Here is a 13,976-nt window from a genome sequence, read left to right as displayed (position 1 = left end):
TGTAAAGAAAACATAGTTGCTCTTAAAAAAACATGTTGCAAATTACATACATCTTTTCAGAAATTAATCAACTGATTACTGTAATTTCCGTTTGGTTTAACGCACAAATGGTCCAATCACAAATTTAATATATCACTCAATGCTTTTGAAATACTAATGGTGTAAAAAAATAAGGCGTGCTTTTGCGCATGAAGATAATGGAATGAGGATAGAGTAAACAAATAGAGCCGGCTATATTAACATATTACCCAATCCAAGTTTATATGTATATATCAGTCTTTTCTATTTCCTTATTTTTAAATAATATTCTTATTCCTAATTTTTAATATTTATGTATAATACGCGCAAAATGCGGTCTTCAAAGTCTTTTTATTCGGACTGCGCTTCGCGGTTCTCATATAGCTTTTATAAAACTTGATTTAATATAAAAGATTAGTTCTTTTGTTTTAAATATTTTATTTCGCTCCGCGTTTTGCATAAACTTAAATATAGATACTCGAAATACCAATTTCGAGAAAATTGATAAATAAATGTGTAAATGCGTGGATAGGTGCGTGGGTGGGTATGTCAATAAAAAAACCACCTAGTACGATGTTTTTGAACATTCTGAACACATTAACATAGAAATCTAAAAAATAAATTTTTCGCGATAATATAGCCTTCTCTATGAGGAAGAAAAAATTTTTAAAAAACCATGTAGTACAAAGTTAGTACGATGTTTCTGAACATTCTAAACACATTAGCGTAAAAATTTAAAAAACAATTTTTTTTGCAAAAACACCCTCTATGAGGAAAAAAAATTTTTTTAATGAAAAAAACCCCCCACATAACATTTATCCCCGAAAAATTTGCAACATTTTTGTATCAATTTCGCGAAAATCGGTCCACAAATGTGGAAGAAGTTTGCGGTCAGACAGACATACAGACAAATGGTGCTTATTATTATAGATAGATTTTCTCTATTTCTGTTCAGTTTCACGCACAAACGGTATAATTACAAACTTAATATATCATTCAATACTTTTGAAATACTCATATATAAAAAGCAAAATGTACTATTGCGCATAAAGATGATTGACCAACGAGGGTAGTGAGGAACAGGTAGCCAAAAGTATTATAATATATCAGCCAATTCGCATTTGTATTTATACATAAATCAGAGTATTTTCGATATCATTAGTTTAAAATAATATTTCTGTATTAATATTTATATATTTATGCCTAATATTTTTTCTATTATGCGGTTACAAAAATGCCACAAATCAGTTTGGTTAAAATGTTTGTTTAAATATGGAGGATCACTTATTCCATATGTTCGAAAAACTATAGTCGAAAATTGGTCTGCTTAACGGACACATCTCTATACTTTTCCCAGATAGCCACAGTAATTATTATGACATCATTTGGATGGCAAATGATGCATTTTGACATCAAAATGATGTCATAATAATTACTGTGGCTATCTGGGTTTATTACATCATGTAAGTAGTCTTTAAATGCTCGAAAGAAATTTTTCTTCGTAAAAAGGTCTGTTACATTATGAATGCATGGTATGTAAATATAATATAAATAAATAAAATTTGAAATAATTTATCTTTTTGAATTGCTCAAAAACTTCGAATCTTTTTTTATACAGTGACTTTTTTTATACAGTTCATCGATGTTTTAAGTTTCCATCGGATAAGAATTATACTGACTGTTTAATGTATTACAGAATGTTTTCAATATATTATATAATATTGCTGAAGGTTATGCAAATAAACAATGATAACAATAAGGTAGTAGATATTAAACTGACTACACTGGCTGTCTATTAGATTTGTTAAACTATATTTATTGACGTTTCGACCATACGGGCTGTGGTCCTTTTCAAAATTACACACTGTACAGTGTGTTCAGTCGTGGCAAGATGACACAAGTGAAACGCAGTTAATTTACCATCCGATCTTAAGTTAAGTCTCACCGGAGCGTACTTTTAAATGTCAATAACGATATGCAGTAACTCATTAATGCTTCTATTGTAATTTTGAAAAGGACCACAGCCCGTATGGTCAAAACGTCAATAAATATAGTTTAACAAATCTAATAGACAGCCAGTGTAGTCAGTTTAATATCTACTACCTTAGTATTTCTTTCCTGGCGAACGAAATTTAAAATTTAATATTTTATTGTTAATGATAACAATATTTGAAAAATTTTTAAGATGATTGGATTGCGAGCTTGTGCAGATGTTCATTCGAAGATTCGATAAAGCACAACCGACGGAATTTAAGAGACCGTAACTGATTTAAGTATCCTTCGTGTATCCAAGCCGGAACAGTGCTTCACAAAAGCCTGCTAGAGGGCAAAATAAAATGCTATAATGTTTAAGGCTACACAAAAGCAAATGTCATTCTTAAGTAAATGATTAAGAACAGTTTTTGTGGTGACGTCAGATGCCAGTACGTCTTGAATTTTCGCTGTAAACGCATTCTGCTCCGTCAGGGCCATCCTGCGAACACACCAATTTTCTTCCTCTCGAATGGTCTGGAAGTGGCCGGATCCTGGTCTTTTGCTTGCAGTGCCTTCCAGGGATCATTGCCTCTAACAATTGAATACGGTGAAGGTGTCTCGACCTATTTTTATCGTAATTGCTCAAGATGAAAATCCATCCTCTCCAAAGCTTTCCACATGGCCTCGTTCAAATTGAGTTAAGGATGTTTGGGAGATACAATCGGAGACAACAGTATCAACGCTATTCATCTTATAGAAAATCACAGTAGTTTAATGTCCTAACTTTCAGCTGTTTTCAGCGTTGACTCAACCAAATGCTTAGAAATCGGAAAAAGAGCCAAATTCAACAAATTATTATTTTCTTATAAATGGTTTAGTGAATGTTAATGTAATTTTGCAACATTGTGTTTTTTAAAGTTCCAGTTATACATGTAAAAAATTTAAAATACATAGTACCATTTTTTCGAGATCTTTAACGTAATATAATCAATCAGAGTAATGAATTTTTATAAGATTATATGTAAAAGTAGCAGAAATTTAATTTGCAATAACTTTTAAATAAGTTAATAAATTAAAAACGAAATGTTAACAGTAGTTGTAATATCAAAATAGAAGCAATCTACGTAATTTTTATAAATTTTGTACCATTTTTAGATGTCTCCCATACATCCTTAATTGCTGATATGCAGCACGTTATTGTTTTTGAATGCACAATTGTAATACACGTTAAGGTAGTTCTATCGCTACAATATCAACTAAAAGTTTCGCCTCTAATCGATAAGGAAATTCATCGTTTATACAATGTTACCGTAGCAACAATTTTAGTTGAGTCTGTACAGTCTGAACCTCTTCACATAGAAACAGCTCATGTATGAATACACATCATCATCGCAATTTCTCTTCATGTTCCATTTGGAAAAAAATTCATTTCTTTAAAAAGTAATATCTTTGAAACTAAACAGTGGAAAAAATTTATTTTTTTTTTAAATAATCCCACACTCATATTGTATATCCCACTGGTTTTTTATTAAAATCGTAAGATCTGTTCTATTGTTATATATTAAAATGTGATGAAAATGCCATTTTTTCACGTGGTGTATAGAAAAAATGCTATTTTTAATTGTAAATAACTGTTAAACTAAACGGTGAATTGACTTCAAAATTTTGTAATCGATAGATATTAAAATTTCTACAACATATTAAAATTTCTAAAAATTCGTAAGAATTGTGAAAAACGATAGAACTACCTTAACACAGTTTTTCACAGTGACACTAACGTTTACGAACAATTTCATATGTGTCTAATGGAAAATTTTATTCTGCATTCGCTATGGCGTTACAAGCACATCTTACGAGTTGTCAACTCATTCTAGTCAGTCTAGTCTGTCAAACCGACCATTTATATTCTTATTAGAAATGCAACCAATAATATATTCGATCGAATACCAAATACCGAATATTATGCAAGATTATATGCCGAATAATCAAATATTCGACAAATATATTAGCAAAACGCAAATTTTTTCAGAAGCGAGTGATATATATATATATATATGTGTGTGTGTGTGTGTGTGTGTGTGTGTGTATCACCCGCTTTTGAAAAAAATTGCGATATATATATATATATATATGATGAAAAAAGGAATATACTATTTCCTTCCAAATGCAAGAGGCTCCCTGTATTGAGACCTTATCGCTCTTTAATTTTAATTATAATGATTAATTTTAAAATTATTAGTGTGTTTCAAACACATTTTATGTAACAATAAATAAATTTTTATTTATTGTAATTTTATTAGATATATAAACAAATAGATTACATACTCGAACATGTACTCGCGGCAAAGGTGGCAACGGTTAAATAGTTACTATTTCTTTCCAGTTTTACATTTATCATCCATAACGAAAACAGTGATATAATCTAGTAGTACACCCTTATAAAATATATTAAAACGACACGTAAACGTAATCGAATGAATCGAAATTTGGTGTGTTTTTAGAGAAAGAATGTACTATATAAATATTCCGCGTAAAGATTTTTCAATGTTTTTACATTATGTGCTACATATTTACAAAGTCTTATTTTGAGACAAATTATATATGCTTTTTCCAGATAAAATAAAAATAAACATATGTATTCTTTCATCTACATTTTTATAAATTAGAAATATGGATATTAATCTTTACAGAATTCCCTTCTTTAGTTAAGAAAAGTCTATTATTGGTGCATATCTTATAATGGTGTATTCAGAAAATAAGTGGAAATAATATATAATAAAAAATACAATTTTCACAATTTATCGAAATTTAAATTGCTCGAAAAGCGTGCGTAAAAATCGTATCATAAAATAACAAATACAGGATTAATATAGATAAACTCAATAATTTTTTAAAATCTAAAATGCATTTTTACGGAATATAAAATCCGTGGCCTAAAAATTATGTACATTAAAGAAGTCATATAAATATACAAAATATGTAGTTGATATTACAAATTACATAATTCTTAAAGAATATATATGTATCTCTTTTACATAAATTGATTCTCCTCAATATTTGGCCATGGAAATATTAAGGAATAATTATTAAGAAAATATATTATATAAGATTTTTTGATTTAAAAATGTATCTTCTAAAGAATTCTTAACCATTTTAATCTTTATACCTTTTAAGTATAATTTTTAAATATTACGAGGACTCAATTTATGTTAAAAAAATTAAGATGGTTCTACTTTAAAAAATAAAAAGAATCTTTAAATCTCTTAAGCATCCGCACATGAAAGAAAATGTTCATCTTTGCAAGACGTTTCCCTTGAGATCATTGAACTTTTACTTGAAATGTTTTTTATTATTTTCAAAACTGCGGGAATTATTCGAGTGGCCGATTTTAAGTAACTCAATGTATATTTCAATATATATATATATATATATTTAAATTTTATATTTATATTTATATTACATGCAATATATAAACATTTTATAAATATTATTTATACATACATTTATTCTTTTACACTTATTTTTAGATCCATTTGTTACAATGTTTGGTAGATCGTGTTGAAGACTTACAGATTAAATCTTTATATATATAAATTACGTGTCACGTTGTTTGTCCGCGATGGACTCCTAAACTACTTAACCGATTTCAATCAAATTTGCACACGGTGTGCACTTGGATCCAACTTGAAACATAGGATAGCTTACATCTCAATTTATAGTCGCAATATTATTTTATTGCAAATTATTTGTTTATTATTATATGACAGTCACAATTATCTGTTATCTCCACTGTTGTCACAGATGGCGATATCTGTTGACTGGATTGTCATTTACTATGTACTTTTCAAAGTAAATATTATTATATGACAGTCACAGTTATCTGTTATCTCCAAACGATTGTCACAGATGGCGATATCTGTTGACTGGATTGTCATTTACTATGTACTTTTCAAAGTAAATGACTTTCCTATTTTGTTTTGCGCGGTGACTTCGTGAACAAAGCACGTATACATCGACAAAAACGACACCAAGTTCGTGTTGTCAGTCCCGATTATTCCTCCGAAATAGTTGCTGTAAAATTCGTGGAAATTATTCCTGCTTTTTAATTGTTAGTGCCTCATTGTTCAAAACAAGATATACATGTAAGTATCATCACATAGTTGCTATGCATCAAATCACACTGTGTATGATATGTGTATTTTTATGGTCATGAGGTATTTTATTCAACCTATATTAAAAATTATTTTGCACTCCTTATTTCAATGTGCTATAGTAGCATGTTTTACAGTTTTATTTTTAATATTTAAACGTTTAAATTTTTATTTAAAGTCGAATGCCACCGAAAAAATCGAACCTCAGCAACGCGCGGAGCAGAGAGGCACGACGCAAACGTGCGGAAAGAGCTCATCTGTCGACAGAACAAATCTCAACAAGGAATGCAGCTCAAAACATCAGGACAGCGAAGGGTCGTGCACAAGAATCTCAAGAACAGCGTGACGAACGTCTGCGACAGACTATTGCGAGAACAAGAGCGGCACGAGAACAAAACATAGCTACAGCACGAGCACAAGAACGACAGAGGCAGCGGACCAGCCGCTCATTAACATGTGCATCATTTGTTCGTCTTGCTTTCGAATATGCACCAAATATTAACTACTCTGCGCATTCAAAAATTGCTATCGGTGCAATGGATAAAGTATGTCAATATTGTCAGGCATTGAAATTTCAGAATGAAACACCCGGCATGTGCTGCGCATCAGGAAAAGTTGTGCTGTCATCTCTTCCTACTCCGCCGGAACCTTTATTATTCCTTCTTGCTGGCGATTCAGATGATTCAAAATTATTTTTGCGTAAGATACGCAAATTTAATTCTTGCTTCCAAATGACGTCATTTGGGGCAACTAAAATTTGCGATCTCGCATCCGATGGACGTAATTTTGAAACTACATTCAAAATACAAGGCCAGGTGTACCATAAAATCGGGTCATTGATGCCAATGCCTGATAATGATCCGAAATTTCTTCAAATTTATTTTATGGACAATTGTGAAGAGCGCGTGACAACTCGGTGCCAGTATAATTTCATTGAACAAGCAGAGGAAAGAGCAATTGTGATATTGCTGGAAAATTTTTTAGAAGATCAGAATCAACTAATTCAATTGATTAAAAGAATTTCGCCACGATTGCAAAATGACAACTATCAAATCGTCATAAAAGCCGACAAAGTCCCATTAGGTGAACATGCTGGCAGATTCAACGCTCCAACTCTTGATGAGGTTGCTGTTATTATGGTTGGTGATCCAGTTGACAAAAGAGCTATAAAAATTACACGGCGAGACAACACTGTTAGTACGATTTCGGATCTACACCGTTCATATGACGCACTGCAATATCCATTAATATTTTGGCAAGGACAGGATGAATATCACCTTAACATCAAACAGTGTGATCCAAATACCGGTAAATTTGACTATTAACTATTTATTTTCTTACTGTATGTACGATTTTTAATTTCTTATTTTAATTTATTTCTTATTTTTTTTTAGGTGCTCAAAGAGATAAAAAAGTTAGTTCAATGAACTACTACGCACACCGATTGATGATTAGACATAATCAGGACAACTACATCCATCGATATCGTCAGCTATTCCATCAATACATTGTTGATATGTATGCTAAGGTTGAAAGCGAACGCTTGCGATTCATTCGATACAACCAGGCTAAATTACGATCGGAAGAATACATTCACTTACGAGATGCTGTTGTTGGAAACATCGACGGAAATTTAAACCCCAATGACATCGGTAATGCTTTCATTTTACCTTCAAGCTACATCGGCAGTCCACGGAACATGCAGGAATACATACAAGATGCGATGACTTACGTACGTCATTACGGCCGACCAAATTTGTTTATAACATTTACATGCAATCCGAATTGGAAAGAGATACAAACTTTACTATTACCAGGACAAAAAGTAATTCATCGTCATGATATAACTGCACGTGTGTTCAAACAAAAATTGAAATCCTTAATTGATTTTATTGTTAAATATTCAGTTTTTGGTATCACACGTTGTTGGCTGTATTCGATTGAGTGGCAAAAGCGAGGTTTGCCTCATGCCCACATTTTAATTTGGCTTCAAGATAAAATCCATCCAGAAGAAATTGATCAAATAATTTCAGCTGAAATTCCAGACCGATCAATTGATCAAGAATTATTTGATATTGTTACCAAACACATGATCCACGGGCCGTGCGGTGCTTTCAACATGACATTACCATGCATGGAAAATGGAAAATGTAAGAAAAATTTCCCAAAGCCGCATACGAATGACACTATCACGGATATTGACGGTTATCCAATGTATCGACACAGAAATACTGAGAATGGTGGCCACACATTCACGATGCGACTGCCGAATTCTACAAATCAAGTAGAATTTGATAATCGGTGGGTGGTACCATACTCACCATTACTTTCAAAAACTTATGAGGCTCATATCAATGTCGAGCTTTGCAGTTCTGTAAAATCAATTAAGTACATTTGTAAATATGTAAATAAAGGCAGTGATTTGGCCATGTTTGGAGTACAAAATGTAAATGAAAATGACGAAATTACACGATACCAAATGGGTAGATACATCAGCAGCAACGAAGCTATTTGGCATATTCTTAGCTTTTCCATACACGAAAGAGACCCTGCTGTCCAGCATCTAGCAATACATCTTGAAAACGGTCAACGTGTATACTTCACTGAAGAAAATGTTCTCCAAAGAGCGCTTGAGGCTCCAAAAACGACACTAACTGAGTTTTTTACATTGTGTCAAAGATCTGACATTTTTGGCCAATTCGCAAAGACATTGATATATACTGATGTTCCACGTTATTTCAGATGGAACAAATCTGGTAAAAAATGGGTGCCACGAAAACAAGGAAAACCACATCCTTCCGTTACAGGCATATTCAAAGCTAAGACATTGGGGCGACTTTACACGGTAAATCCAAAGCAACGTGAGAGCTTCTATTTACGTTTATTATTGGTGAATGTTCCCGGACCAACGTCTTTTGAATTTCTGCGAACAGTCAACGGCCGAGTATTCAATACATACCAAGATGCATGTCGTGAACTGCAATTGCTAGAAGACGATAACCATTGGGACTTAACGCTTGCTGATGCTGCGTTGACATCAACGCCCAATAACATTCGTCAGCTGTTTGCAATTATTTTGACGACATGTTATCCATCACAAGCACACACTTTGTGGGAAAAATATAAAAATTGTATGACAGAAGACATATTGCACCGAATTAGACAAACAGATCAATGCCAAAACATAGATTATACGCCTGAGATGTATAATGAAGCGTTAGTGTTGATCGAGGATTTATGTGTTTTAATTTCAAATTTACCACTTAATCATTATGGTATGCCATCACCTGCTCGTCCAGCCGCCGACTTAGTCAATACCGATTTACAACGAGAAAAACAATATGACCATCGTAATTTAGCAACAATTATCGTGAACAGTGAGCCACTACTGACAGCAGAACAAAAAATTATTTATGATCGGATTATGCTGGGTGTTGCTGCTGAACAAGGCGGTTTTTTTTTCTTGGACGCACCAGGTGGAACCGGTAAGACATTTTTAATATCGTTGATTCTTGCCAAAATACGGTCACAACAGAAAATCGCATTGGCAGTCGCATCGTCTGGCATTGCGGCTACTTTGCTAGATGGTGGGCGAACGGCACATTCAACATTCAAGCTGCCATTGGACATTCATAATAAGCCAAACGCATTATGTAACATAAAAAAGAATAGTGGAATAGCTGCAGTGTTGCGGAAGAGTTCACTCATAATTTGGGATGAGTGCACAATGGCACACAAATATTCACTTGAGGCATTGCATAGAACTATGCAAGATTTTAAAGGCAATGATAAACTTTTCGGTGGTGCTATCTTACTATTATCTGGTGATTTCCGACAGACCTTACCGGTTATACCTCGCTCTACTTTCGCGGATGAGATTAATGCATGTTTAAAACAATCATTCTTATGGCGAAGTGTTGAAACACTTCGATTGACTATAAATATGCGCATACAATTGCAAAATGATCCATCAGCACAAATATTTTCCGAACAATTACTAGATATTGGGAACGGTAAAATAGAACTGCAACCAAATACGCAATGCATTAAACTGCCAGACAATTTCTGCACTGTTCTTCACGGAAAAAATGAATTGATTCAGAGTATTTTCCCGGATATACAGAGTAATTACTTGAATCATAACTGGCTCAGTGATCGGGCTATTTTGGCAGCCAAAAATGTTGATGTTGACGAAATTAACTTCCAGATACAACAGTTGTTACCAGGCGATCTGATGTCTTTTAAATCAATCGATACTGTTGTTGATGAAAATGAAAGTGTAAATTTCCCAATTGAATTTTTGAATTCACTGGATATACCTGGAATGCCACCACATAATCTTCGATTAAAGATTGGTTCACCTATCATTCTTTTGCGTAATTTGAATCCACCTCGATTATGCAACGGTACGCGTTTGGTCATCAAAAAAATCACCGGAAATATTCTTGAAGCAACCATTTTAACTGGAAAGTTTAAAGGAGAAGTGGTCCTGTTGCCACGTATTCCAATGATACCGTCAGATTCTACGATACCCTTCAGAAGGCTACAGTTTCCAATTCGTTTAGCTTTTGCCATGTCCATAAATAAGTCTCAAGGTCAAACAATGTCCATTTGTGATTTAGATTTGGAAAATCCATGTTTTTCTCATGGGCAACTATATGTTGCATGTTCACGTGTAGGAAAACCGTCGAATCTATTTGTGTTAGCTAAAGACAGGTTAACCAAAAATATTGTGCACCGATTAGTGCTAAATTGAATTGAAAGTAAAAGTATTTATAATTCAAAATAATATATTTTATTGCTACAAATTTAAAACTATCTGCCCTACCTACCTCATTTATAAGTTTAAGTGTCACATGTTATTTACTAACAACTTTGTAATATACTCATTTGTTACAAACTTGAATAACAAAAATAATAAAATTTAAAATTAATTCTTTTGTATTGATTTCTACTTAATATCAACTGTACAAAAATTTTGACCAATCGTGTTCAAAGTCCATCCTCTTCAAATCCCAATTCAGTCGATTTTTATACCAGCTTTAAGGTTTCTGTCTTCGTTCGTAAATATTAATTTCATTATATTAAGAAGTAACGGTAGTAGAAAATCAGTCATGGAGGTCACCATGTTTTTTTACAAATGGCATCTATGTAAAAAAGCATAGTGATCCCCATGTTTGATGTTCTTCTAACTTTCTCCGTGAATAGTTTACTACGAGCAATGTAATATAATATTTAAAAATGAATTTGTTTATGTGTTCGGGCTTTATGCGTTCGCGCATCATTCAACTAATTAAGTTAAAACTTGGTACAGTTGTTGTTGGCACTTGCGTAAAGGTTTCTGACGTAGTACCAACAATGTATAATAGGGGGCGCGCGAGATGTCGATTGAATAATTCACTTCTAATCCGTAAGATCAATCACATTATTATCTCGAGCGAAGCCGAGACAGGGCATACTAGTAATGATATAAGTTTTATTAAAGATCATCGAAAACTCCGCCTTGTATCTCTTTCAAATTATTTGCGCAAATATATATTCTAGTACGGTAGTCAGTGTCAAGGCCGTGAAGAGAGCCGTTTTCCAACTTTTCAAATGGATTTATAGATATGTCCAACGTAGCAAGACTGCCCAGATTGTTGCAAGCGCCCTTGCGAATCTTTGATATGTTATTTTCCGAGAGCGAGAGGAGCTTTAACCGACCCAAACCTTCGTAGCTATCGCCTTCAATGGTCGTCAAGAGATTTTTATCCAAATACAGACTCGTGAGTGTGGATAGATTAAAAGCGCCGCGTTTTATTTTTGTGATTCTGCTTCCAGTCAATGACAAAGTATCTTTCGGGATTCGAACAAAATTGCCTTCCTCGAGCACTTTAATATCATTATAATCCAGGAGCAATAAACTAACGGATGACGGAAGATCGGCGAACATGGCTTTCGTGATGTTGTTATTAGTGAGATCCAGATACGTCAGGGACGTCAATCCGGCGAAGGTGTTTATCGGCAGTTCACGTAAAGAATTGCTATGCAGATCGATCATATGGAGATTCCTCAGATTCCTCTAAAAGCGGAATGCTCGATGGTCAATATATTATTGCCCCTCAAATTCAACATTTGCAAAGATTTTAAACCTTGAAAAACATCAGTCTGCAATGCTTTGATTTTGTTGTAGTTGAGATTTAAAGAGATCAGACGACAGAGCTTGGAGAAAACACCGTTAGGAATAAATGCTATGTGATTTCCGCTCACAACAAATCCCTCCAAAGTATCCGGTAGACTGGTGACAAAGTCGAAACTTTTCAGCTGATTACTATCCACATATAGTTCCCGTAAGTTCGTTCTTTTAAATGCATCCTCTTCAATTTTTTTGATCAGATTGTAGTTAAGGTTAATGGTCTTCAGATAATAATTTTCGATCACTTGACTACGGATTCTATGGATATTGTTGCCTAGAAGGTTTACATACGTCAGATCAACCGGCAAACTGTTCAGCGTCTCTTTTATAATCTCGGTGATATTGTTGCTCGACAGATCCAATGAAAAAATTGGCAGCGATTGCAACTGATACCAATTCTCCTGAAAACCTCTGATATCCTGCTCCCTAAGATCTACTTGCCTCTCAGATATGTTGACAAATACTTGAATGCATCCTTCAACGAGCTCTTCATCTTTCTTAATGACCGCCAATGTTGTCACAATACCATCCAATTTGCAGATTTTTATTCGAGTGTCCTCGTTAAGAATTTTAACGATCACTGGAGGCATGAATAGCCATTCTATATTGCATTTATCCGCACAGTCGTCATTTCTTCTTTTCTTCTCCTCTTTACAGTTCTGTAGAAAAGCCAGGTCGTTTCTAATTATCGTCACTAGTGTCTTCCGTTTCTTTTCCTTGAAGGAGGAATTAGCAAACATGTCTGTGCTAATCATCCGAAACTTATTTTCGTTGGTGAGAATCTTGACGGATCTGGTGAGACCAAATAGTTCTCCTTGCCATAAACTTTCAATAAAATTACAGGAGATATCCAGTAATTGCAGATTCTTTAGACCGACAAATAGATTTTTGGTCTTTGATAATTGATTACCTGACAGTGACAGGCTCCTCAATCTCGATAGATTGGAAAAGACAAACTCCGGCAGAGAAGTTAACGAATTGTTGGCTAAAATGAGCGACTTCACATCGAGCACATAATTGAAAACGGTTTTTTCCAAACCGCGAAGAGAAGAATTTGACAGGTCTACTACCGTATGATTTGAATCTTCAACAAATCGAACGTCCGTTAGGATGTCGTTACGGACATCTAGAATTAAATTTGTTGGTGTTTCGATGATCATTTGTGAATCGAGTGGCGCACTCGCCACTAGAGGCAGCAAACATGCGACGAAAAGAAGCATGGCAATGTTTCCTAAAACAGTTGATAAAATTTTTGTTTCTTTTATAAAATAATATCTCTCGCGTTTCTACTTATTGATCGCCTTTTTAATATTCATTTTCTATATATTGATATCCCATATATTTATTAGAGACAGTTTCTGGTTTGAACAATAATTTTATTACAGAATTAATGATAAGTCTAATACGCGCACACAAAATATGTATAAAAATAGCTCGATGTTTTTTTATGTTTAAAAACAGTTGATAAATTTTTTGTTAGTTTTATAAAATAATATCTTTAGTGTTTCTACTTATTGATCCCATTTTTAATATTCATTTTCCATATTTATTAGAGACAGACACTGACTTGAACATTAATTTTAATGCAAGACTAATGAGAATTTTAATACGCCAGAAATATTATATGTAGATATAAAACTCATTCCATGTTTTTGTTA

General features: G+C 33.5%; 2 protein-coding genes across 2 annotated transcripts; one reads left to right on the top strand and one right to left on the bottom strand.

Annotated features, from left to right (window-relative positions):
• The first annotated feature begins 8,262 nt into the window (after nucleotides 1-8,262).
• On the top strand, nucleotides 8,263-10,899 carry LOC114945801 (uncharacterized). The gene has a single exon (XM_029322104.2). It carries the CDS (start codon nucleotides 8,263-8,265, stop codon nucleotides 10,897-10,899), a length of 2,637 nt encoding a protein of 878 aa, XP_029177937.2.
• Nucleotides 9,952-13,538, bottom strand: LOC114945804 (uncharacterized). Its single transcript, XM_029322105.2, is given in 2 exon segments — nucleotides 9,952-12,204; nucleotides 12,207-13,538. Coding segments are annotated over 2 exon segments (1,914 nt in total). The 3' UTR covers nucleotides 9,952-11,622.
• Between the last annotated feature and the right edge of the window lie 438 nt (nucleotides 13,539-13,976).

The sequence above is a fragment of the Nylanderia fulva genome, unplaced genomic scaffold (genome assembly GCF_048542155.1).
Source record: "Nylanderia fulva isolate GAGA-0341 unplaced genomic scaffold, ASM4854215v1 Scaffold125, whole genome shotgun sequence".
NCBI lineage: Eukaryota > Metazoa > Arthropoda > Insecta > Hymenoptera > Formicidae > Nylanderia > Nylanderia fulva.
This window is presented reverse-complemented; position numbering and strand designations above follow the sequence as displayed.